At 45.0% G+C, this 26,853-nt stretch overlaps 2 protein-coding genes across 8 annotated transcripts in view; one reads left to right on the top strand and one right to left on the bottom strand.

Annotated features, from left to right (window-relative positions):
* COMP (cartilage oligomeric matrix protein) overlaps window positions 1-788 on the bottom strand; it is a 36,787-nt gene extending 35,999 nt beyond the window's left edge. For 3 of the 4 annotated variants that reach the window (XM_080634311.1, XM_080634306.1, XM_080634309.1), the window contains exon 1: window positions 686-781. The gene's annotated coding sequence lies outside the window, so the exon portion shown is untranslated. Of the gene's footprint in view, window positions 1-685 lie in introns of all 4 variants that reach the window. The other variant, XM_080634307.1, reaches the window with a different exon arrangement.
* On the top strand, window positions 122-25,003 carry UPF1 (UPF1 RNA helicase and ATPase). 4 transcript variants are annotated; one of them, XM_080634303.1, is made up of 24 exons: window positions 122-869; window positions 6,904-7,046; window positions 7,485-7,574; window positions 8,083-8,250; window positions 9,137-9,317; window positions 9,910-10,071; window positions 10,736-10,820; window positions 10,996-11,094; window positions 11,286-11,403; window positions 12,236-12,395; window positions 12,493-12,611; window positions 12,885-13,049; window positions 13,267-13,381; window positions 13,575-13,718; window positions 15,280-15,493; window positions 15,706-15,823; window positions 17,447-17,603; window positions 18,602-18,744; window positions 19,447-19,621; window positions 20,318-20,399; window positions 20,975-21,136; window positions 21,761-21,978; window positions 22,389-22,511; window positions 22,622-25,003. In XM_080634303.1, exons 1-23 carry the CDS (start codon window positions 645-647, stop codon window positions 22,506-22,508), a joined length of 3,363 nt encoding a protein of 1,120 aa, XP_080490429.1. In that variant the 5' UTR covers window positions 122-644; the 3' UTR covers window positions 22,509-22,511; window positions 22,622-25,003. The 4 variants fall into 4 exon arrangements, with proteins under 4 accessions (XP_080490429.1, XP_080490431.1, XP_080490428.1 ...); XM_080634305.1 differs by having other exon boundaries at window positions 11,295-11,403; XM_080634302.1 differs by having other exon boundaries at window positions 8,083-8,249; window positions 9,127-9,317.
* Window positions 25,004-26,853: the final 1,850 nt, after the last annotated feature.

Below are 26,853 nucleotides of genomic sequence, written 5' to 3' on the forward strand. Positions count from 1 at the left end.
GGGCCGAGCCGCCCCCTCAGCCGCCTGCGACCCCGCGACCCACCCTCCCTCCCCTCCTCGAGCACCCATTGGCTGTCAGAGCCGTCAATCAGAGGCAGGCCCCGCCCCCTGCCCGCCGGGGGGGGCCTCTGTGGGGGGGGGGCACAGGACCTCCCCCTCCCGCCCGCGGCGCGAGCCCCTTCGCGCCTTTTCCGCCGGAGCTCCTCCCCTTTCGCCTGCCCTCCCCAGGTGTGTACGTGTTACGTCACCCCTCCCACGCGCACGGGGCGTGCTGGCGTCGCCGCCGTCGTCCTCCGTGCGCTCCGCGTCACCGCTCCTGGCCTGGCGCGCGGCGGCAGCGGCCGGACCGTCCCGCTCGCAGCGCCTCGGGACTCGCTCCTCCCTCGGCGCCCGCCCCGCCGCTTCGGCCGCTTCTCTCCGCCGTTGGCTCCGGTCGCGAGGGACCGCCCGAGCCGGGGCGAGGGGGGGGGTGTGTGCGGCGGCGGGCTCGTTGTTGGCCGGCTCTCGGGCGCGCGGCCTGGTGCGCGCAGCGGATCCTGCCGCTCGCGTAGCGCGGCGCCCGGACTCCCTGAGGTGAGGCTCGGGCGAAGAGAAAGGGGGGGCGGGCGGGTGGGGAAGAACCGCTTCTCCTCACCGCCGCCGCCATGAGCGTGGAGGCGTATGGCCCCAGCTCGCAGACCCTCACCTTCCTGGACACCGAGGAGGCCGAGCTGCTCGGAGCCGACACGCAGGGATCCGAGTTCGAGTTCACCGACTTCACTCTCCCCAGCCAGACCCAAACCCCGCCCGGGCCCGGGCAGGCGGGGCCGGGACAGGGCCAAGGGCCCCCCGGAGCGGGGCAGGGACCGCCAGTACCGATCGAAGCGCAGGTGAGCCCGGGGTCGGGGGTGTGTCGCTGGGGCGGGGGGGGTCAGGGCGGCTCCGCCACCGGGCGTGTAGGGGGGAGTCCGGAAGGGGCGGGCGGGCCCGACCGTGGGGCCGGCGAGGGGAAGCCCTGGGCGGGTTGCGGGGTTGGGCTCTCTGCCCCCGGCAGCGCCGGACGGGGAAGTGGAAGCCGCGTGTGGCTGCGAGCTTGCCCCGCCGGAGGCTGACGGCCCGCTGCCGGCACAGCGCGGCCGGGAACGGGCCTGGCCCCAGGAGTGCGGGGACAGCGCCCTGAGGCAACCGGTTGTACGCTGGTAAAGCCGGCGAACTCCGTGGCTGTGTCGTGACAGTTGTGTTGCTCTTCGGTGTGATGTTGAAGTTGAAAACGCTTCGGGATGTTGCTTCAGATTCTTTTCCTCTTAAAACAAGCGCAGCGATAGGTTGCGTTTGGTTACCAAAAGTTGGGTGCTGAGGAAATTCAGCATTACTTCCTTTAATTTCTTTATTTCTGTGACTGAAAGCAAAATGTGCATTTAAGTTTTTAGTATTACTGTTATTTTTATTGTGCTTTGCTGCTGCATGGTTGCTGGTCTGGTGTGTTTGGATTTGCAAGGGAGTGACAGTCGATACTGTCTGAGATTTAAGTGAGATTTAATGAGGTCTGGCTCCTCATAGCTTAAAAAGAGGTGATTTTTGATTTTTTTAAATATACCCTGTTGATATTTGCTACATACATGTATTTATTTAACAATTCACAAAAGTGAAAGTAGTAAATGCTGCACATGAAGACGATACCTGTCACTGCTGCTTCGTGACTGCAGTAAAAACCAAAACCCTGAAGAATTCCTTCATGTTTTTTAAAAAGTCGATCTGTTTCTCGTTTAAAGACCATGGAGTATTCTAAGTTTCTTCACATCCTCATGTGGTCCTGTTATTAACAATTAAATGCATTTTATCCACGTTTTAAAGGGTGAGTTGAAATGCTTTAGGTAAGTTTTGAATCCTGAGCCAAACACAGTTTGAGCAGGCTTGATTTTCCTTTTCCTTGCACAAGCTGATGTATCAGGGTGTGTGAATAACCCAGTTGTGGATAGAGAAGTAAGCAAATAGCAGAGGCCAGTGTGTGCAGGTGCTGAGAGCCTGCAGGTGGTATTATCCCGTCCTGGCTGTATTGGATTTATCCCAGGATGAACTGAAGGACTTTCTTGTACTCAGCACACAGCCTGGGCATAGCTGCTGTGGTGTGGCTTGCTCCGGGTTAGTGTGTGTATAAGACAAACTCAGTGACGGGATCCCATGGACTGTTTAATTTCTGTTTATTTACAGCTTCTGCATTTGGCTTTGGTAGACTTTATCCAGTTTGAGCATTGGGATATCAGGATTACTTAATAGTATTAGTAAAACCTTGCCTGTGTACAGTTAGACTACACATTAATTGATTAAAAAGGCAGTTTTAATTAAATCCTTTATTTTTTTTAAGTTTTAATGGGTTGTGATCATTCCAGATCTCACAATAGACAACATGTGGCCAGAAGAAGAAGAAAAACCGCCCTAAAATAAGCCTCATAACCTAGAAGTCCAGACAAGAGGATTAGTTTGTCCTTTTGTCTAAACATGTTTGAAAAAGCTTTGAAGTAAAAAGGGGAACAAAAAAAAAAGTAGCTGGAGAGTACATTCAGGTACTGGTGTGTTTGTACCCATCCAGCCTGGCAAGAAGGGGCATATTTATTACATTTTTAAAGCTGAGTGTTTTTATATTAACACAAACTCTTGTGGTCAGCCTGATCCCCCTTTTGACTAGAAACCTAAGTTTTGGGGAGGGTTGGGAGAGAGCAGATCTCTGAAGTGTGAGAAATGTAATATCCTCCTGAGTTGAAGCACAGCAAACCCCAGCTCCCTGGAGCTGTTCAGACTTGTACCTTGCAACGGTCTCAGGAGTGATAAGATCAGAAATTAAGTGGTTTTTTAAAGATTCTGGGGGAAATTTTGCTGCCTTCAACAAATAATTTAAACTTGTTATGGCTTTTGGCAGGGGATGTGCTAAATAATAACTTCTAAGGCCCTAAAATTGATCACATTCATGTGTTGTCACTGTGATTATAAATAAAGCTGTTTGAGTAAATAATGTGTATTTGAAGCTGGTGAACATTGCTGTTCCATACTCTGGTATCATTTTTAGTGTCCTAGAGTTTAAAAAGATGAGTTGAGCAATTCAGAGCACCCAGTTTCTTGAATAAAGTGATTAATTCAGTCAGTCTATAAGAGCTCCCATTCCCAATGTACATTTAACTGATAGTTTAAGAGGATGTTGTTACAATTGATTAGTGTCTGACTGACAAGAGCGAGCAGTCGGGAGCAGAGAGCCATGTCCACTGTGTTCTCTTCAGGAAACTCAATCTCCATTGTTTACATATGATTAAAATCAAACCTGAGAATTGATTTTTCTGAATATTTTAAGGTCGGTTCTGATTTCTGCCTAATCTTTTTCACTCTTCCCAGGCAACCACTTAGGGATGATGCTCAAAAGCAGTCATATACTCAGTGGGTCAGTGCTGAACAAGACACATGGTGTTGATGTGTTAGTTAAGCTGTTGCAGCAGTGGTTGAAGGAGGCTGGGGCAGCTATTAGAATTGCGGTCTAGACTATGGGGCTGGATTTAACTTCAGTTCTAACGAAGACTTTTTGTCTTGGCAAAATAACCTTCTCCCTGTTGCTCAGGTCCCATCTGGAAATACAGCTTACTCCTCACTGTTTTGGAGGTGCTGTTGGAGTGTTCTCCATAGTAGCCACTTCCTTATTTTGAAAGGGAAAGCAAACAGTATAGGAGATTATAATAAGGTACAGTAAATAGTCTCTAGCTTCAATATAAAGGTTCTACAGATAACAGATAGTTGGGTTATTTGTGCAAGTCCAGAAGTGTGGTTTTTCTTTTTCCTCAAGCACGAGAGGGAAAGGACCTGAATTGGGCCAGTGTGACAGGGTGTACTGTAGTGACTGTGCCATGTCAGAGGGCATTGCAGTCCTGGAGCAAGAGTATTCTTCTAGCAAAATACCTACTTAACTGCAGTTAGTTTTCTTGTTCCAGCTTGAATGCACCACTTTAGAGCAGAACTATATCAAGTGGATGTAGCTGTGTTCAACTGGAGTGCGCTAGCTTTTCTTATATCAAGCCCCCCCCTTTCTTTTACCTTTACAAATTCTTTTGATATGTGACTCCGTTTTGCTTGAGTTCCGGCCCTTCTTTAACTTGTTGTCTAATCTTGTGTCTTTAAGTGAGCTTTGTTTCTGTTACTGTAAACTCATACAGTTATATCTACATAACCACACCTATGATTTGCGAAAGCCAATACATTTCTGTGTTTATCACACCTGGGGGTGAGCTCCTGATGCAGGTGGGCTGTGTTAGTCAGAAGCAGCGGGAGAAACTGAGAGGGTTGTATTCTGTTACTAGTGATTTGGGGCCTTGCTTACACACAGTTGGAGGAAGCCACTACATAGTCTGGTTTACTATTCTGTTACTCAGTTCTCTGGGCCTTTACTGTTGTCCCTTGACCAGTATTCTAGAGGCCAAAAAGGGAGCAGTGGAGGGAGCAGTACCTTGGTTTCAGAGCAGCTCGGTGTTCCTCACATTGCTGTAGCTGTTGAACTTGCTGTGCTGGAAGTTTCAGTCAACACTTTTAAAATAAATAAGACACCCCCCAAGCTTGTACAACAGTTGATGGTGCCAGATGGTTAATGACATGCATATAGGCTAACATCACAGTAGGTTCAGAACAATAGTTGCTCACTTCCTCATTGTCTGCCTGCCAAGGCTGAGTATTTCCACAGTCACAGGTGACATCGTTCTGCCTAACTTGGGAAGGGTTGGAGCTCCCTGAGGTGTAACTAACACAGTCACCTGGTGCAGGAGTACAAATAACTTGCAGTTGTAGTTTTTTGAGTTTCTGCTTAAAAAACTTTGCAGTTTTATTACTGCTCAGCAATCCATTTTTTTATGAGCACACAAAAAAAAATTTATTAAAGCTATCAGCTGCTGTGTATAATAATTTTATATATAATGTGTGTTATGGCTCTTTGGAACAGCCTGATAGAGGTGCACCTGTGAATGCTTGGTGTTTGTGCCTCTAAGACAGATTAACTTAAGACTTTGGAATTCCACCTATTCCATGTTCAGTTAGTAAGTTATCTTCATACTTTGTAAAATGGCACTGTTTAAAATGAATTTTTATCTTCAAACATCTGTGGAGGTGCTATTACACAGTGAGCTGGTTGGGTTTGGGGTCATCATACTCATGGGTCGTTACATGCTGCTGCAGTTCCTTTTTTCCTCTGCTGCTTTTGCAGGCTCTGAGCACACTCTGTGCTGATGGTTCCTCTTAGCTGATTCTTTCTATTAAAAGCCAGTACTTGGAGGTAACATCCATAGAAAGTCAAACCATTTAGACTGTGTTTTGCAAATGCAGCTCATTTCATTTGGAGATAATGAAACAAAGCTGCTGTCATTGAGTCCAGCTCTTACTGCTGAGGGCAAATGTGAAGTGGCTTCCACTTATTTTAATTTTAACTCTTGCAAATGGCTGTTAAATTTTAATGTGCAGTACTGACACTGGCTGGCACAGAACCTGAATGAGGCTCTCAGAGAAGTAAGCTTGTTTGGATTTGCTGCTGAGTTCTGGCTTTAAAATGCTACAGCAACTATTTTTATCAAATTTCTTTTAATAAAGATGTAGCATTCTTCTCACTGGGGGCAGCTTTCTCATCTCCTGCAGAGAATTAACTTACAGATACCAGATAAATTGCATTAAATGTCTAAGTGCAAGAGAGTTATTAAATACTGTATCAGTAGACAAAAGCCTTGAGTGATTCTTATGCTCCCATTTATTAGATAGTTAAACTTTCAGAAATAAATCTCATCCTAACCCAATACCTCTAAAAACATTGAGGGGGGTTTAATACATGTGGTAGGGAAACTACCTCAGAGCACTCCTCTTGAACGCTTTGTCAGCATTATGTTAACCATTGCAGGCACTCTGGTGGTCCCTTTCCCACCTTTTTCCACTCAAAGTTAACATGGATTGTGGGATACTTCCCTCTTCTCAGGTTTTAGTGAGAGCCAAAGGATCAAGTGACTGAATGAACAAAGTTTTTTGGGAGGGAGGCCCAGGGGGCAATGCTGTGCCCAGGTCTACTCTGTGACATTCCCACTTCTTAATGCTCCTTCCTGGTGGTGAACGCTCTCTGCTCAGAATTGCCAAAATGCAGTTATTCTTAACAGGAGAGGTGCTTGGTGTGTAAAAGCTGCTGACGCAGCACCAAATGGTGCAAAACTTCATGGTTCTGGCAGTGTATCCTCAGTGGAAAGAGCACCTGGTCTGTATGTGCTGCATTAGCACCTCCATCTCTGAGGCATGGTGCTCTGAAACTGGAGCTGCATTACAGGGTTTGCACTTCTGCAGTTTAGGAAATTGTGTCATACCTAAACCAAACTGATAGTCACACAGTTTTGTGAAATTAGGTGTATATGAGAACAAGCTTCTTGATTTCTTGCTCTCTCTTGTCCAAGTGTCATGAAGTTGTACTTCTGATATCTTGGGGGTGGGAACAAAATTGATTTAGTGGATAGACAACAGCAGAAATAGGTGAGGAATGTCCTATACAATAAAAATCCTGGTTTCAGATGGATTTCTGGAATAAAATGAGGGATGAAAAAATCCCAACTTTTGATACTGCTGGAATTGTTTAAATGGAATTTGGTGTGTTGTGTAAGATGCAAAAATGTCAGTGCAGAAGAGCAATATCCTTTGTTAACTTTTTTCTACTTACCAGTTGGAGTTTAAATAGTCCTGTAAAATAGGAGCTAGTGAAGCGGATACTGATGCTATAACTGGGATGTGTTTCAGCTCCTTTCAGCACTTTCCTTTTGAGATTTGCCAAATGAAACCCAAATTTTTGCTGTGAGGAGTGGGGATATTGTCCTTGCCTTCATGTTGTGGACTGTATTTTGATTGTATAACTTCAGCACCGACCTTGTATTTCAGGTGAATGGACCTGATGGTATTCTCCAGAATGGAGCTGTGGATGATAATGTGGCTAAAACCAGCCAGCTTCTGGCAGAGTTGAATTTTGAAGAAGATGAAGAAGATACTTATTACACAAAGGACCTTCCTGTGCATGCTTGCAGGTAAGACCTGAGCTTTGCCCCACGCTTGTTATTTCCAGAAGGCAGCAGCACTTTGTGGCAGTGAAAGGTGTATGCTTAGAGGATTTTGGGTTTTGAGAGCAACTTCTTTGGAGGCAGCCATGTAGTGGTAGGAGAATGGTGCCCTCTGGTGAGCTCTGTTGGATACTTAGGGCTGCCTTGTCCAGCAGGTTTTGGACTTCCCTTGAGGAGTAAGTAGAAAGTTAAGCCAACCTAAGGATGGCAATGATGGGAAGGGTTGAAATGCCTGTGACTCAGAACAGAAGTTTAGCTTGTGTCTGATGCTTTTACCAACACTCATGTTCCCTAATTTTCACTTCCCTGTGATTTTGGACAGTGCCACACAGTTTAAATGTTGTATTTGAGTTTTCCTATAAGCAAGTACCCAATCACTCCCTGTTTTTTCACTTGTAATTCCAGTTACTGTGGCATCCATGACCCTGCTTGTGTGGTTTACTGCAACACCAGCAAAAAGTGGTTCTGTAATGGGCGTGGAAATACATCTGGCAGGTAAATAACAATGACAATATTGCTTCCAGAATCAGTTTGTTCTGAAGTGATGTGGTGGCTGTGACTTAGATTTTGATGACAATCAAAATCTGGTGACTTCAGTTTGAACCTCCAGCTGCCTCTGTAGCTTGCTGCTGTTACCAGCTTAGACCTCAATCTCACTTGAATCACTTCTGTGAAGTGAGCTTGCTGCTGCTTCCCCCATCGTGTCTTCCTGCTAAGCACCTCTTGACCTACAGAGCTTTGGGAGCCTTCTTTCAATTACCAGGAATATGAAAGAAAGTTTTACACGTTTCCTATTCTTTCATACTCGTGTACCTTAAAGCATTAATGCACTGAAAAACCACTGAAACTGTTTTAGTATCTGTGCTTGTATCTTACAAATGTCTGCCACAGCATAAATTGATTTTTGTTTGTGTCTTTTAATAACCGAGCTGATATATTAAGTTAGGAGTAAATATGATTTTCCTATTGAATGGGTACAAATGTATGTCCTCTTTGATTTCAGCCACATTGTTAATCATCTTGTGAGAGCGAAGTGCAAGGAGGTGACCCTCCATAAGGATGGGCCTCTAGGAGAGACCGTCTTGGAATGTTACAACTGTGGATGTCGTAATGTGTTTCTCCTGGGCTTTATTCCAGCTAAGGCAGACTCTGTGGTGGTTTTGCTGTGCAGGTGAGAGAATGCCTTTGTTGGCATGTTTGTGTCAAGTTTGATCCATAAGCTGTTTTCTAAATGGTGATGCTTGGTTTTATTTTGTACCAAAATATATTTTATGCTCTAATTTGACACCATTTTTTCCTTCAGATGGATTGTATGCAAGTAGATAATCACTAAAGGAGCATTCTGTTACACTGGGCAATTGTCTTGGTTCCAGAGAAAAGTAGTTATCTGAAGTGAAGCAGTCCTTAATGGAAGAAAGGTGGTTTTCCCCTTTTCTGAAACTGTGATTTTCAGACTTGGAAGAGTAACAGATCAGTTCAGGAGCAGACTCTGGAGCCCTACTGGAGCAGTGACTATTACACAATATGTTTTTTCTGTCAGCTCATAGAATCATTTGATGACAACAGTAAATTGGAAATAATTTTCTGATAGGTTCTATCAGAAATCATTATTGTAATTTTACGTATTTTAATTAAATGCTGTCACCATGTATTTGACAATAGAAGGTGTGTTTCCATGGAATGAGTTCTTCTATTTGTCTAAACAACAGATGTGAAGTAATCCCAAGTGTTTTCTGATATATATGTGCATGATATTAATGGACTGTAACACTTTCATAGGTGAGTGTCTCATTTAATACTTTAGATGTTACAATTTTCAGTTCTAGAAACACTCAACACTGTTTAAAGTCCTGAGCCTTCCCAGTGTTGAAATAGCGGAAAAAGGAACCAAAAGATGAATTGGCCCAGCAGGTTATAGGGTGGGATTGTTTTCTCCTTTTGACTGAGATATTTGAGTTGTTTGAGGAGCATGGTAAACCTAGTTTTACACTTCACATGACAAACTTTTTCTTACACATGTCTAATTTAACAATTTTTCCAATGTTTTGGTTGTGCAGGCAGCCATGTGCCAGCCAGAGCAGTTTAAAGGATATTAACTGGGACAGTTCACAGTGGCAGCCTCTTATCCAAGATCGTTGTTTCCTTTCATGGCTGGTGAAGATTCCATCTGAACAGGAGCAGCTGAGAGCCCGTCAGATTACAGCTCAGCAGATTAACAAACTGGAAGAACTTTGGAAGGTATGTGGTGCTTTTCAAATACTCGCTATATTTTACCAAGTGCTAACTTTTTGTTTTTATGAAGGAAGGACAGGATTGTTTTAGCAACTGTATAAGGCAGAGAACATGCTTAAATCACATGAGGGTTTAAATGCTGCAGGTTTGACAAACAGTGCAACTGGGAATTGATAAAAGCATTCAGGAAACTGTTTATCAAAGTAGGAAAGTTTCGCCTTTGGGTTCTTCAGCTCTGTTCAAGTTGCACTGTCAGGCAGTCTGAAAAAACAACTTTCCTTCCCCATATTACGTCTTTCACTTGCTTCTGCTTTATGTGGTGACTAGCTGAGTAGGGAACTCTTCATTCATGCTTAGTATTCAGCTGTTGTTTTCTGAGAGGTTTTTCTGTACGTTCTTTAAAGCATAACAAAACTGACTGGATGTGAATATGACATACAATGTCTGGGTGTAGTGTTAATGCCATGATGTGCTTCTAACTTGATCTAACTTCCTGTAGTAGTAGAACACAGTGTTATCAGTCATGTTGCACAGTGAATACTTGTCACTTGTTTATATTTAAAACTTTGAAAGAAACCACTTGGGCTTCAAATTCTAGGAAAATCCATCTGCAACCCTTGAGGACTTGGAAAAGCCTGGTGTTGATGAAGAACCACAGCATGTCCTGCTTAGATATGAAGATGCTTATCAATACCAAAATATCTTTGGTCCTCTGGTCAAGCTTGAGGCAGATTATGACAAGAAACTCAAGGAGTCTCAGGTAATACACTTGAAATATGCCTGTTTGAGGGGGCTTCTGACCAATTCTCTGGTGTCAAACGTATGGTTGTTGTTAACAGCATAGAAATAAATGTGAAATTCAAATGAAATAGATGTCTTTATTACAATACTATTACATCACAGTAACTATAGTAGTAATAGTGATGTCTGATAGCAGGGAGATGAAAGGAGAAAATTCTCAAACTGAGGCTTTAAAAGCCAGCTTGAAACACTTGGAAACTTCTATATTTTCCATGTTGAAAGTTTCATCTTTCCAAGAGCCATATTTTATTGTAAAACTCCAACTTGGCCACCTTATGTTGTTATCCATATAATCTGCTGTTACCTTTGTCAGAGCTTCCAGTCACATCTGAACTGTGTGCAAGCACTTCATAAATGTTTCAAAAGTTGGAGAGGAGAGAATAATGCAGGTGCTGATTAGGACTTTGTTCTCATTAACTAAGTAGCTGTTGTAGAGCAGAGTTATCTTCTGCAGATGGTGTGATCTCAGGCCATAGGAATAAATACCAATATTTGTCTCTGCTGTGACACTGGAACAGCAAGTTTTAATTTCTCCACTGTTTTGGAGTAGAGGACAGTGAGGATTGTATGAGTTAGCAAGCAGCTTTTTAAGAACCTAATGAATGTCTTGTCTTTACTATTAGACCCAAGATAACATCACAGTCAGATGGGACCTGGGCTTGAACAAGAAAAGAATTGCCTATTTCACTTTGCCAAAGACTGATTCGGGTAATGACACTTTAATTGTATGTTTTGTTTGGGTTGTTTTGTGCCTGGTGAATAACATCAGTGTTCAGAGAACTCTTCTGATCTGGCCTGGGATATAAGATAGTATTGTGTTGGTTTTGATTTGGGAGGTGGTTGTTTGGTGAATATTCTGAGAACATGTTTCCTTCCTTTGTAGATATGCGTCTTATGCAAGGAGATGAGATCTGTCTGAGGTATAAAGGAGACCTGGCCCCTTTGTGGAAAGGAATTGGTCATGTTATCAAAGTTCCTGATAGTATCCTTTACTTCGTGAGCCTTCAGAAAGGCTTAGTGGAAGGTTGAAGCCATTCTCTGAGAAATCAGTAAACGTGTCCAAAAGTAATTTTGAGCTAATTTTCAATTTGCCATGGGGGGGGGTTGCTAAAATAATACCAAAATTGGGAAAAATACAATGGAGAAGTTTGCTGCAGATTACTACTTAACGAGGTTCTACAGATTATGGTGATGAGATAGCCATCGAGCTGAGGAGCAGCGTGGGAGCGCCTGTGGAAGTCACTCATAACTTCCAAGTGGATTTTGTGTGGAAGTCGACTTCATTTGACAGGTATTGAGAAAGCATTTCAGAATTGAGCACATAATGGGTGCAGTTGGTGTGTGTGTGTTTTCCTTTACCTTCAGAGGGAATCCTTGAACAGGAAAAGTTGTATTGTTTGGTAAGACTAGGAGTCAGGAATCTGAGTGTGCCCAAGGTATTGAGTCTGTGAACTTGATACTTAGCTTACAGAGCAGCAAGCCTGACTTTCACTAGAAAGTACATTAACCTGAATGCCATCAGACTGCCAATTTTTTTCATTTTTGAAGGCATGCTTAAGGTATGTTGCAAATACATCGGATTGGGTGTGGGGTGTGGAATTTACCTTATGTTCAGTAATACTTGGGATGTAAAAAAAACCTGTCTTCAGCTTCCTGAACACTGCTCCATCATGAAATACCCTCTGATTTTAATTGGCATTCCTAGACTGTGAATTGCTTTAACTAGCTGAAATTTCAAGGCATTTGAGTTGGCTGTTGGGTCAGTAGACTTCAGAGATGTCTGTACTGCATTTTATAACATAGGAGTTGGTTTGTAATCCTAAGATACACCAAATACAATTTTTCATCAAATCTTAGACCTAAAATTACTGCTACAGATTCTGTCTGATGTTTCACTACAGATTTTTCTGGTTATAATACTTTGTAATATGAGAAAAAAATCTGTGTTCTCACAAGTCTGATTTCTATCTCTAAATTCTGTTAGTAAGTCTTCTACATTGCTTTTTTTCCCAAGGTATATTTTTCATCTGATGTCTGATTAACCTTTGTGTAGGGCATTTGTGTATAGTTGTAATTGAGGTCATACTGATTCTGGGGTGTTTTCTGTCCTTCCTTCATTTCAGAATGCAAAGTGCTTTAAAAACATTCGCTGTGGATGAGACCTCAGTGTCTGGGTACATCTATCACAAGCTGTTAGGTCATGAGGTGGAAGATGTAATTATTAAATGCCAGTTGCCAAAGCGCTTTACAGCACAAGGACTTCCTGATCTCAACCATTCTCAGGTAAGCTCATCTCCTTTTTACTATACACAAAAGAGAAAGGATTTATGAATAGAGCTTGAACGACTTTGTAACTTCCTGTGCATTGAATACTGAATAGGTTTATGCTGTGAAGACTGTCCTGCAGCGTCCTCTGAGCCTTATTCAGGGTCCTCCTGGTACCGGAAAGACAGTGACATCAGCCACTATTGTCTATCATCTGGCTAGACAGGGCAACGGGTAAGAACTGTTCTCACTGAATCCTGTATGTATGAGGTTATTTTATTAATGGTCAAAGAAATAGCTTCATTTTAAAATCAAAAGAATTTGTATTGCTGAACTAGAAAGGCTTTTTACGAGTATATTTTTCTGGGAAGACTTGTGCTTATTTCAGAAAATGTTCTTCCCCAGCATATTTTCTAGAGACCTGTGTTGGAGCACAGGATTTTATTGCAAGTCTAATAGAAACAAGCTTACAGCTCATTGAGACTTTTTGCTTCATATTTTCCCAAGGCCTGTGTTAGTCTGTGCTCCAAGTAACATCGCTGTGGATCAGTTGACTGAGAAGATCCATCAAACTGGACTGAAAGTGGTTCGTCTGTGTGCTAAAAGTCGTGAGGCAATTGACTCTCCTGTCTCCTTCTTGGCATTGCATAACCAGATCAGGAACATGGATAGGTAAGAAATGCTTGAAAGGAGCAGGGGAACAAAAAAAAACCAACTGAAGTGTTGTGATGGACACCAGTGTTGAACTATGTCATGGTGACAATATGTGTTTGCTTGGTGATAACTTCTTTGTTCTCTACTTGTGTCCTGTTTAGTTTTATGAATGAGTTCCACTGGAATCCTGCAAAGTTGTTAATCAGGCCATAAAGTAAATTTCTTTTTTTTGCAGCATGCCAGAACTTCAGAAACTGCAGCAGCTTAAAGATGAAACTGGAGAACTGTCATCTGCTGATGAGAAACGTTACCGGGCACTGAAACGAACAGCAGAGCGGGAGTTGCTTATGGTAAGGTGCATTGGTTCTAGTAGCTTAAGTAATTGGCTTCCTCCACTGGAGGTGTGGCTGCAATTTGCTGGTGAAGATGAGAGTACAATTTAACCTTGGGGAGATTGTTGGAATGGTGTTGGATACTCCTCCATGTAGAAATACTGGCTGTTGATACCCTGCTTGATGAATCTTATTTGTATTTCTGTCTCAGAACGCAGATGTGATCTGTTGCACATGTGTGGGAGCTGGTGACCCAAGGCTTGCAAAGATGCAGTTCCGCTCCATTCTGATCGATGAAAGCACACAGGCCACTGAGCCAGAGTGCATGGTGCCAGTGGTGCTGGGAGCAAAGCAGGTAGGAGCTGTTGGACTTAATTAAAGAAAATCTCATTAAAGTTTACGAATAGAGGAAGTAGCAGCAATCAGCAACATTCACAGTGTGGGCATACAGAAAAATAAAAGATGTTGTGGAAGATGCTTCCATGCTACAGATAGAAGCATCTTTGTTTTAGTCCTGTTAGTTTTCCGTTTCCATGCATAGTCGTTGCTTAGAACATGTCGGTACTGTTGGAACAATCATAGAATAGTTAGGGTTGGAAAGGACCTTAAGATCATCTAGTTCCAGCTCCTCTGCCGTGGACAGGGACATCTCACACTAAACCATGTCACCCAAGGCTCTGTCCAACCTGGCCTTGAACACCGGCAGAGATGGAGCATTCACAACTTCCTTGGGCAACCCATTCCAGTGCCTCACCACCCTCACAGTAAAGAATTTCTTCCTTAGATCCAATCTAAACTTCCCCTGTTTCAGTTTGAACCCGTTACCCCTTGTCCTGTCACTACAGTCCCTGATGAAGAGTCCCTCCCCAGCATCCTTGTAGGCCCCCTTCAGATACTGGAAGGCTGCTCTGAGGTCTCCATGCAGCCTTCTCTTCTCCAGGCTGAACAGCCCCAACTTTCTCAGCCTGTCTTCATATGGGAGGTGCTGCAGCCCCCTGATCATTCTTGTGGTGCTCTTTTGGACTTGTTCCAACAGTTCCATGTCCTTTTTGTGTTGAGGACACCAGAACTGTACACACTGCTGCAAGCAAGGTCTCACAAGAGCAGAGGGGCAGGATCACCTCCTTCAACCTGCTGGTCGTGCTCCTTTTGATGCAGCCCAGGATACAGTTGGTTTCTGGGCTGTGAGCGCACACTGAAGCCAGCTCATGTTAAGTTTCTCATCGACCAGCACCCCAAAGTCCTTCTCTGCAGGGCTGCTCTGAATCTCTTCTCTGCCCAACCTGTAGCTGTGCCTGGGGTTGCTCTGACCCAGGTGCAGGACCTTGCACTTATCATGGTTAAACTTCATAAGGCTGATATCAGCCCACCTCACAAGCGTGTCAGGGTCCCTCTGGATGGCATTCCTTCCCTCCAGCGTATCAACTGAACCACACAGCTTGGTGGCATTGGTAAACTTGCTGAGGGCGCACTCAATCCCACTGTCCATGTCACCAACAAAGATGTTGAACTAGACGGGTCCCAGCACTGATCCCTGAGGGACACCACTCGTTACCAGTCTCCAGCTGGACATTGAGCCATTGACCACAACTCTTTGCGTGCGGCCATCCAGCCAGTTCTTTATCCACTGAGTGGTCCACCCATCAAATTGATGTCTCTCCAATTTAGAGACGAGGATGTCGTATGGGACAGTGTCGAACACTAGAGACTGAATAAGATTTTACTTGAAAATGGTGAGCTGAAAAGCTAGTTGACACTAAAAGATTTATAAACCTGAGATTAGATCTGAAGCTTATTACAAGTCAGACTGGTTAGTTCCTAATGTATTTTATAGCAGGATATTGCTGTTGTTTCTAGCTACTGGGCAAGTTTCAGAAAATAGAAACTTAGAGATCTACCAACTTCCTTTTCCACAGCTTATTCTTGTGGGTGACCACTGCCAGCTTGGTCCTGTTGTGATGTGTAAGAAAGCTGCTAAGGCTGGGCTGTCTCAGAGCCTCTTCGAAAGGCTGGTGGTGCTGGGGATCCGGCCGATCCGCCTGCAGGTGCAGTACCGCATGCATCCTGCACTTAGTGCTTTCCCATCCAACATCTTCTATGAGGGTTCACTCCAGAATGGTGTCACTGCAGGTAAGCAAGAACAGTAGTCCTGCAAATTTCTTTCCATTCCTTAAAGAATCCTTCCTTTCATCCTTCGTCTAGATGAGTGTATTAATACATTCATTTAATGAGACTTGCCACTGCAATTATTTTGAGTCTTTAAGGTGCTATGATATGAAAGTAGCATGTGCTTGCTAGTAAAACAGTGCTGACAATTGTTTTACTTTCTTTGTACCCTTCAGCGGACCGTGTGAAGAAAGGGTTTGATTTCCAGTGGCCACAGCCAGATAAGCCAATGTTTTTCTACGTTACACAAGGACAGGAAGAAATTGCCAGCTCAGGCACCTCTTACTTAAACAGGTAAAGAAAATTCAGCACCGAGATATAAGCTTACTTAAAAATACATCATCCCAGTGTATCTCATATTGTAAGGGAGATTGTTAAATGAATCTGTTACTAATCTTACCGCATCCCTTGGAGACAATCACAAGTACTGAAGTCAAGAGAAAGAGCAGTATGTGGTTCCCACTGCAGACCAAATATCTAAGAATTTCTTTATGTAGAATTTCTGCAACAAAATTCGTAGTATTCCTTATTCTCCATGACTTGTGGTGGCCTTGCCCTGAATAAAGGCATTAACAGCTAACTAAAGGTTTGTGATTTCCAAGAAGAGTTACTTTCTGTTTCTGTGAAGATGGTATTCAAATGAGCCAGCCCACAGCCGTCAACTGTATCATGTGTTGGGTACAGTGTTCAGCGCTGTTGATCCTTATGCTCTGCAGTAATTCTTCTAAATGAATAAAATGTTATTAGCTATTAACAGCTGTTGATGGAAGTTGTTGATGTGCTTTGTATAATCAAAGCTACTAGCAAGGATGACACAAGCTGAGCTGCATCCTGGAGCTGGTTTGCCCTAAGCTCTCTTCCTAGTTAATGAAGAGAAAAAGGCGTTTCCAGTGGGAGCAGTTCAGATATTAAGTGGGCTGGAATTGTTCTGTGGAGGTGTGTTTTCTTTCACTGGTAGCATAAGGAGCATAGGACAATTAAGTGCCTAATGTGTGGAGTGAATTTGGGCCAGCAAGTAAACTGTCTGCAGTTGCAGCAGGAAATGCTGATCAAGTTGCATTTTGAGGCCAGAATTCCAGTAGCTCCTGAAGCAGAGTCTTTAATTTTGGCAGGGGTGTGTAAGGGATGAGAATTTAATTTTCTTTTGTCTATTCTGGTTTTTTGTGGGGATTTTTGTTTTGTTTTGGTTTTTTTCTGTACATTCCAACTTTTTTTTTAAAGAGCGAGCTTAAAACACTTTGCTCCTTTTGGTCAGATGCTCATGTGCCTGGAAGGAAAACCAGACCAAATCATCAAATATATCTGCTGGGTTATTTATAATCCGTGTTTGATGAGCAGCATGTGCAAGACTGAATGCAGCCACCCGGATTGTGCACAAACACACACCACAGCAGTTGGCTGACATGAGGATTGGCATTAAAAACATTATATATATAAAACTTTGAAGATAAAGCAAGTGAAGGATCTGTTTGCACAGCAGACAGGGAATGTTTTTAATGATCTCGCTCATGAAAGTACATGTATACATTGAACTCTACTAAGAAGTTCCATTTTGGAATGGTGGCCAGGAAGTCTGGTTGTGTTGCTCTGAGGAGGTGGATTTATATGTTAAGGAGAAATTTGTGTCATTCTGAGGCTTTGTTTTTTTTGAGATGGTCCTTTTTCCCATATTCCTCTGGCTGAGAACATCTGTGCATGGCCTAAGTCAAGAGCTGATAGTGGTGAATGTTCCTGCAAAGCTGAAGCTGGATTAATCAGAGTGCTCAAGCAGCACAGAATTGTCTTTTTCTTGAAGCAGCCTTGCTTGGCAAAGGCCAGCTCAGCATTTGTGTTCCAAGTTTTTCAGACCCATTAACTTGCAAGAAGTTCAACCTAATGCCTTGATTTTCCTCTGATAAACAAATCTCTTTTTTCCAGAACGGAAGCTGCCAATGTGGAGAAGATAACTACAAAGCTATTGAAAGCTGGTGCCAAACCAGATCAGATTGGCATTATAACTCCTTACGAAGGGCAGCGATCCTATCTGGTGCAGTACATGCAGTTCAGTGGCTCCTTGCATACAAAGCTCTACCAGGTACGGAGTGCTTGTGCACATGGGAACACTTGGATGCAGAGAAGCTAGAAAAGTCAGATATTGTGAAACTTCACAATATTTTCATCTGCAGTCTGGCTTCTTAGGCATCAGTCTGTTTATTCTTTAGTAATTTGGGGGGGGGATTTAGTGATTGTGGTTAAAATAGATTGGGGGAAAAGTTTAGGAGGTATCAAATGCCAATAAATGTCAGGGGAGCAGTTGGCCACATAAAGGAGAGTGCCTTGTTATGGACTCTGAAAGGAATGCTCAGTGAGTCCATCCTCTGAGGACTCCTTGAGGTACAGAAAGGAGAGGTCATTAGTGCTTCAGCTGTGGAAAAGCCTCAGTCAGCTTGTGTCTTAAATAAAAGCATCATGCCAGGAGACATGAAGGAAACCAAGCACCATAAATTCTGATGGATGTACTATTTATTTGCTTGGGAACACATCCTCCCATCAGTGGAACTCCTCTACCAAACATTCAGATTTGTTGCTACAAACAAGACTGTTGTATGTTTGATATAGTCTGTTTTGCAATAGTGAGGACTTGGTCAGTGTTTTCATTGAAGGAAAGTTTGGTGGAAATCCTTTTACTTCTGCCAGGAATGATCTGTCCGTCTGATTCAGGATTCTCGGAGGCTGAGAGCAGCAGTGCTAATTTGGACCTGTTCTACTACGAGGTTTTGGAATAGTCAGAAGTCTTTTTGGCAAAATAGCTAGGAAAGAGATGCTTTCCATAGTGCAAATGCCAGGTTTGGGGAAATGTGAGAACCATAAAGCAGTGAACATAAAAGTAATTTGTCCTAAACTGAGACTGTCTGTTCTCCTTTAGGGAAACTATTTAGTGAGCAGTGGAATTACCAAATCATTTGTCATTACAAAAATAACATTTTCATCAACTGATGGGGACTACATGGCCAAGGCATGTTGTAATGCCTGTTGGTAGCAGAGCTGTTTTGCACTGTGCTTCTGTGATTTACATGTTTTCTTCTGTTTCAGGAAGTGGAAATTGCAAGTGTGGATGCCTTCCAGGGACGAGAAAAGGACTTTATTATCCTTTCTTGTGTGAGGGCCAATGAACACCAAGGGATAGGGTTTCTGAATGACCCCCGGCGTCTTAATGTAGCTCTTACAAGAGCAAGGTAAAGTAAAATTGGGCAAACTCTAATCTATTCTGGAGATATACTTCAGTCTGCTGAAGCACGGGTACAGACCCACGAACAGAAGGTCTGTGTTTTGTGTGTCGTGGGCCTTTTCCCCACCTGGTTTAAGGGGGAACCTTGAGTGATTTCCACATTCCCTACAACTTCCGGAAGCAATCTCAACCTAATGAACGTTTCCACTTGGCATCAGTAGTTTGTAGAAGCTGCCATGTTGCTCCCCTTTGTACCCTTCATCTGCTGCTTTAGCCCTTCCAGCAACCATTTCTTATCATTTTGCTTCTCTCAACGGGTTTGATTACTGAGAAGGGTAATCTGGAATCAACACTTTTGGTTGGCTTCCTTGGGTTCTGCAGGCTTTCCAGCCAGTCCAGGGTGGTGGTTGGTGGAGCACGCTGGTGTGTTTGGCAAACCTGCATAAGGAAGCTTGTGATATTGAGCAACTGGCTACTGCAATCTTCTTTCAAGTGTTTTGTCACAGTACAGGAATCATCTGCAGTAAACAGAACAATTGCATCAGGGTTTGTTATACCTACCATGGGCTGCTGTTGGGTGCCCTGATGTGCTGTGGAAGCGGTAGACTTTGAGGCTGTTCTGATATTTAGTCATTGCTTTAGTTTTAGTAACATGGCTTTAGTTGTAGTCAAAAGTTAATTTTACCTTCGCTGTCTGCTGTTGCTACAGGTATGGAGTAATTATTGTTGGGAACCCAAAAGCTCTGTCTAAACAACCACTCTGGAATCACCTGCTGAATTACTACAAGGAGCAGAAGGTGCTGGTGGAGGGACCACTGAACAACCTCCGGGAAAGCCTTATGCAGTTCAGCAAGCCCCGGAAGCTCGTCAACACCATCAACCCGGTAAGTCTCACATGGTTGTGGCATGAAATAATTGGGATTTGATAATTATAAATGGATGGAATAAACAGTTATCCCCATAGCCTCACAGCCCTGTAACTTCCCATTTTTGTTGCCTGGTTAATGAAGTGCGACCCAAGTAAGTTGCTGCTTCAGCTGTTTGTAAGTTAAGCGCTTGTAGAAAATCCTTTTTGGTGCTTTTTTGTAGCTATTTACTGCAAAATTTTATGAGGGGATAAATTCTGAGGTGAATGAAGCATAAAAGAACTGGTTTGTGTAGAAATAGCAAGCTCATGAGGCACGTTTTCTTACACCATTGTACTTTAATCCTCAACCTACAAGTTTTATACTTAGTCCTTTAGCATAAGTAGCATTTGGGGGAGGGGGCAGCTCAGCAGCCATCACAGGATGGTGGCAGGAATAGAGCAAGGGAAGAACTATCATCAGAACCTGAAAATTCATCAAATGTTTCACAGTGTGAGATGGGCTGTAGAATCTTTTCTTTTTCTTGTCATGATGTAGTTGAAAGGATAGTTGGATGCTTTCCATGTAGAACAATTACTTTACTCAGCACTTGTAAAGTATGCGTGATCCATGGTGTTTTACTGGATTTTTTTTTTACCCAAAATAGCTTATACTGCAGTTGCAGTGCAAAGGTTTCTGTGCAAAGGCTTTGTCTAACTCCTCTAATGCTTCCAGGGTGCCCGTTTCATGACTACTGCCATGTATGATGCACGGGAGGCTATTATTCCGGGATCTGTCTATGACCGGAGCAGTCAAGGTAAAGGAAACTATCAAAATCAGTATCTTCATAGGTTTAAATTTTTCCTCCCAACAAGCCCATAGGGGCTGGTATTTGACAAACTTCAAGCTGCTAAATGGTTGAAGAGCCACTACAGAAAAATGAGGAATTCAAGAGCTGAAAATGTTTATGATGTGCCTGGATTTCGCTGTCTGTATATAGGAGCTCTGGTGTCTGCAGAGCAAGTGAAAAATGAGGGGAAAGGGGGAGAGTGTGTGTGTGTGTATTTTGGGAGTCATACAATCATAGAATAGCTAGGGTTGGAAAGGACCTTAAGATCATCTAGCTCCAACCCCAATGCCATGGGCAGGGACACCTCCCACAGTCTTAGCTGGTGCTGTAAAGGAGTAACTGTGTACGAATGAGCATGTTAGATGAGTATCTGAAATTAAATGTGGAGTAAATGATGAACGGGGAACACTGGTGGTCCCTGGCAGGGGTAGGTTTGTCCTTTCAAATTCTGCTCCCCAGGTACCTTGATTCCTGTCAAAAGCAGGAATATGAATTGCTTTTGAAATGCCTGGAATCACTGTGGCTTTTCCTCCCCTCCCCAGGCCGCCCATCCAACATGTACTTCCAGACCCACGACCAGATCGGGATGATCAGTGCCGGCCCCAGCCACGTCACTGCCATGAACATTCCCATCCCCTTCAACCTGGTGATGCCGCCGATGCCACCGCCCGGGTACTTCGGCCAAGCAAACGGACCAGCTGCAGGTACAGGCTGAAGGGAGCTGGGACAGACCCTATGGGGTAGCTCTGAAGTCAGAGAATGGCTTTTGCTCCTCCTATGAGAGGAGATGATGCGCTTCTGTTGGTTGTATGGAGTACAAACACAGCAGCACTGCAGCCTCAGTGAGTGTCCCTTTGCTGTGTCTATGCTGATGGTTCCAGTACCTGAAGGGGCCTACAGGAAATCTGTAGAGAGAGTTCTGACAAGGGCAAAAGTCAAGGGGAAATGGCTTTACCCTGCCAGAGGGGAGATTGAGCTGAGCTCTTAGGCAGAAGCTCTTCCCTGTGAGGGTGCTGAGGCGCTGGCACAGGGTGCCCAGAGAAGCTGTGGCTGCCCCATCCCTGGCAGTGTTCAAGGCCAGGTTGGACACAGGGGCTTGGAGCAAGCTGCTCCAGTGGAAGGGGTCCCTGCCCGTGGCAGGGGTTGGAACTGGATGAGCTTTAAGGTCCTTCCCAACCTGAACCATTCCATGACTTCTCTGCACCACTATGTTGAGTACATACAAAATGTTGCCTCTTGTGAGTGATCAAGTCTTCAGAGAAATAGTTAATTCTCATGTTTGCATGTCTGAGGCTTCTCACTGCTGGTTGGGATTAATGCTTTTCCAGGACGTGGGGCACCAAAAGGGAAGACTGGTCGTGGTGGGCGCCAGAAAAATCGTTTTGGGATTCCTGGAACTAGTCAGTCAAACCTTCCAAATAGTCAAGCGAGCCAAGATGTGGTTTCCCAGCCCTTCTCCCAGGGTCCACTGACTCAGGGGTATATCTCCATGAGTCAGCCGTCACAGATGAGTCAGCCTGGGCTCTCCCAACCCGAATTATCACAGGTAAGCAGGATTTGATGGGTAGTGGGGTTTATGTTGATGATTCCTGTGCATGCACATCCTGGTTTCCTAGCACTGAGGAAAATGGAAATTGAAACTGTTTTCAGCAACTCATGCTCCTCCTCTTGGTGAACTTTACATACTCTTGGGCATAAAGTGCAATGCTGCATGTCTAGACTTCATCTCAAGCCTTAACTTTGCCCCACTTGCCTGTTCAGCCTCTGGCTATTGCAAACCCCTTTGTATTTATGCGAATTCTGCAGCAAAACAGTGTAGATTTAAAAGAAACCCAATGCAACCAAACAAGAATCCCCCCCAACCCCAAACCTCTGGGCTGCTGGGTCCTCTGCTTGCTGAGGGAGCACTTGGGCTGGGTGAGGAGGTAGAGGTTTAACACATGCTTCTGTTTTCAGGACAGTTACCTTGGTGATGAGTTTAAATCTCAGATTGACGTGGCGCTGTCACAGGACTCTACTTACCAGGGTGAACGTGCATATCAACATGGTGGAGTGACGGGACTGTCACAGTATTAGAGTGTAAGGCACCCGAGGATCATTCCTCTGCTTCTTCCTCCCTGTTAAAGTTCATGAATGCAGTGTTTGTCTTAGTGACGTCCCTAACGCAGCTTTTGCTTTGTTGCTTTCAGGTTGAGGAAGAAGAGCTAAGCTTGTGTGGAGCTTAGTTCATCAGCATTTTATTCTGGGTAATAAAAAAATAAAATAAAATGGATACCTGTTTTCCACTGCTAAAACTGAAGCACCACTGTGTGAGAGCAACAGGAGAAAGAAACCAACCAACGGAGAGGAGAGAGAGAAAGGAGCGCGCGAGAGAGCCCACTGCTAAGCTCACTGAGACCAGGAGCCTGACCGGAGAGGAGAGAGCGCACTGAAGGACTGGCTGGCGCCTCACTGGGAAGCAACTCCCCTGAAATGAGTGGTCAGCCGAGTCCCTGCTCCCCCAGTCAACAAGCTCGAGAGAAGGGCCTTAAGCAGGTTTCACTTCATTCCATACTTCTCTTTGCGAGCAGGGCATTACTTTTCAGAGCAGATGGGGAGAGGAAAACCCTCATCTCAGAGTTGTTCTCGTTTTAAAGGGGTACTACTTTAGCAGTAACTGTTTACATTTTAGAAGCAGAGTATCTGAGAGAGAAAGAGAGAGAGTTCCTGACTCAGTGACAGCAAGCCAAGCAGAATCCAGCGGAACATGGCTGATGCTCAACTCTGAGATGCAGGTTTTGTTGTCCAACACTGGCTCTGAAATCCTTAGTGTCATCGTGTCGCCCACGTTCTGAACGGGTCTTTCGTGACAAGGTGGTTTTAAAGAGATACTTTCAAAGGAGCACTGAATTTTTAGAAGTTTGTCTCTGAATTCTTAGTGGTGGACCTGGGGAGATGCTTGTTCTGAGAAGCTTACAAAAAGTTTAAACCAAAACTTAAATTAGAGCACCAACCTTGAGAACTTTTCAGTGTGATTTAAAGTTGCAGCAATCAGCCTCTTCTTCCTACATTGGATAGCAGTTAGAGTGACAGGAGCCTGCGCGCTCAAGCGGGAGGAGGGTTTCAAAGTTTTCTGTATGCTTCAATTGGCAACTGTCTGGACTCTACTCTGTGAAAAACAGCCTTTCTGTAAGATGAATTTTGCGCTTGAAAGGGGATGGGTTCCTGTGCCCTTCGGCCTGGAGGAAAAGATGCTAACGGGCCTGCTTGACTCGCTCTCTCAGACCTGGGGAAGAGGTAGTGGAAACTGGGGATTATATTGGTTTTGAAGTAAAGATTCTACAATGTTAATGAAGCAGGTTGAGAAAATGGACAAAGCGGGCGGCTGTTGGAAGGTGGCCTCTGAGAGCTGGGTGGCATTAGAGATACTGGGTCAGGCTTTTTGAGGGGCTTCTTTGGTGCGGAACGCAGGTCGCTGACAGGTTCAAGTGTGAGAACCAAACCCAGAGCCGTGGCCATGGCTGTGCCATCGATGCTGGCTTGAGGAGTAGCTGGAAGTCAGAACTGAAAACAGCACTTAAGAGAAGCCATCCAATTTCAGAGTTGTACCCATGTCTTAAACAAGTCCTATGGGAACACTGGGAGCATTTTAGTTCTGTCTAAACCTTTTTACAAAACAGGGCAGAGAATTGACAATAACCCCCAGCCCCATTTTTATCCAATCCCCAAATGAGCCAAGCCTCTACCTCCCAATTGGCAACCAACAGTAGTGTGGGATTCACTAACCTGGGTGTTTTTAAAGTCTGAATTAAGTTAGCTTTATACTCAAAGGGCTCCGAGTGTTTCTAGTCTTTTTTTTTTGGGGGGGGGGGACGGGACGGGGAGGGGGAACTCAAGATACCTCTCATCTGAATGTACTTAAATGACGTAAAAACCCACTTTTTGTAGCTGGGGGGAAGCCCTTTCATTACTGTCCTTTCTGTAGATCGTTGACCTGCTTTCATAACCTGTATTTGCTGTAGTTTTTCAGGAGTGTCTCTCCCCAGTGCAGACCTGGTGTAGCATCCCCACAACCCGTGAGTAGCGAGCACATAACCATGGAGCAGGTGTTCAGGGGGGTTTTGTTCAGTCCTGCAGCGAGAACTGCAAAAGAAACTTTTCAGAAGTGAAACCCATTCTTTTCTCATCAAAAGCCTCCAGAGTTTAGACTCAACGTGAGCCCGGAGCCAGAGGCCACCTTCCTCCTGTGAGATGGACTCTTTTATTTATTAACATTGCCGAAGGGCTTTTTAATTTTCTTCCTCTGTAGGCTGCGTAGCTGCGTAGACGTTTCCGATAGGTTGAAGCTGTACCCTCTGTGCAATGCAATCCATTGAGTACCGTCCCCCTTCCTCTCCCCTCACCCCCTTTATTTCACTGACGGGAATGCTTGCCTCTGCTTTGTGCTGGTTTTTCCTTTGTAGCAGTTACTCTGAGTTTTATAAATCCAGACATCAGTGCTAGCACGGTGTTAACTCTTTTGATTTTGTCTCAGTTTGTTTTAAACCTGTTTGTCATCAATAAAAATATTAATAAACAGCTCTTGCATTCGAGGTGGCCCCTAACTCTCAATGACGAAATCATGCAACGTTCATTAAAACTTAGTCTGATTGTATAAACCTCAAGTTTATTACTCGTTTTTAACACAGACTAGTACAAAAGTGGGGATGTGCAGAGCAAACACGGGTAGGCAATGAACTGTGACCACTCCTGTTAAATGCCCTCTCCCCTCCCCTCCTCTGGCTCAAGAGGGCTACTGTGAGCCCTGGGGTGGTCCATGACTGTGTGTGAGGTGCAGGGGGAGCCACAGGTGTTACCAAAGGCTGAGGCTGGTTCCAGAGGGGACCAGTCCTGCCTGGAACGTCTCCTCCCTCCAGTACATGTGGGAATGGCTTTTACCCAGGCCTGGGAGCAGCTTCAGTGTTTGGGCTTTGCCCTGTGTGTGAGCTCAGTGCAGCTACTCTGGGCCATCTCCCTGTCTGGTTCTTGTAACCCACCTCCTTATGTCTCTGATGGAGCTGGACAGTTGCCATCCATCAGGTTGTAGAACCAGGTAAGGAGGTGGCATTATTACGTGTTAAGTAAGCTGAGTCCTTCAGGCCGAGTCTGCCCCAGCACAGGTACAATACTTACTAACAGGTTTTCTTAATCCTGCCCATCCTAAACTTGAAAGAAAGGGCTCCTGCTTGCCTTTGCCTTGGTCAAGTCCTACTCTAAGCCCTTAAACCATTTGGGTGCTTGAAATGGGCTTCAGCATAGTTCTTGTTCATCCACTGGAGTAAAGCAGAGTGGAGCTCTGGTCGTTCCTGCTACTCCAGAAATAGTGGGACATGAAAACATTGGTAAGCTACACAACTACAGTCCTTGAGCTACTCCTGGTTTGGGCTTCTGCTCCTCGTGTCAGGGTGGTGACAGAAACACCCTCGCAGGGGACAGCATCCCCCTTCCTCAGCAGCCCCAACAGTGGTTAAACCTGTAGTGCCTCCCCGCGGGGAAGGGAATGCTGCAGCAGAGCAGGGAGGCAACACACGAACAAACCAACCAGGAGCTGGGCTCTGGGCTCAGGTTCACATTTAAAGACAACGAATTCAAGTCTAACGTGGCTTCTGCTTCTGTTCCCCCCAGGCACCAAATGAAAACTGAACCACAGATAACCTACAATGGGGCCTGACAGAGCGGGGCTGCGGCGTGGTTGCTCTTGGGCTCCAGCCAAGGTTCAGGCAGGTCTCAGCCCCCAGCACAGGGACACACGCACCCCCTGTCTCATCACTTCACACAACGCGAGTTAAACCCGGACTTGCAGCAGGCTGGGAGGGAGCAACTCCCCCCCCACCTCAGCTCTGCACCAGAGCATCACCTCCCACTGCTTCAACCCCATCCTCAGCCAAGCCTGGGGCTCCCATGGCCACCCCAGTTCCCCCAGCAAGAGAACCCAGCGCTCCTCGCTCCAAGCTCTGCCCTGCAGGAAGGGATTCAGTCACCCGGAGCCGCAGCTCCTGCAGTGACAACATTACCTCTTCCCGCAGCAGGGCTGGAGCTGCCGCATCCCCTCCCTGCAGCACGGCCCCGGGGGCAGCACCAGTTCACTAAAACCGGTCCTTTCTGTTTGCACTGATCTACAGCATTCAGCCAAAAAGCTGGCACCAGCAGCAGCTCAGCCCAAGCACGAGGGGTCCGGGATTCCCAGCCTGATGCTGCCATCACCCGTGGAGAACAGGGCATGGAACCAGCACCAGAGCTGATCATAACCCCGCAGGAGGCGCGGTGGAGCTGCACCAGCTCCTACTAAATCCCACCTCCAGCACCTACCCCTTAGTGCAGAACCCCCCCAACTGCACATGGAGAAGGGCACCTCCACTGGGAGATTGCATCAACGGAAGGGCTGCACCAATGGGAAACTCCC

Source organism: Psittacula echo (genome assembly GCF_963264785.1).
Source record: "Psittacula echo genome assembly, chromosome: 24".
In the NCBI taxonomy this organism is placed as follows: Eukaryota; Metazoa; Chordata; class Aves; order Psittaciformes; family Psittacidae; genus Psittacula; species Psittacula echo.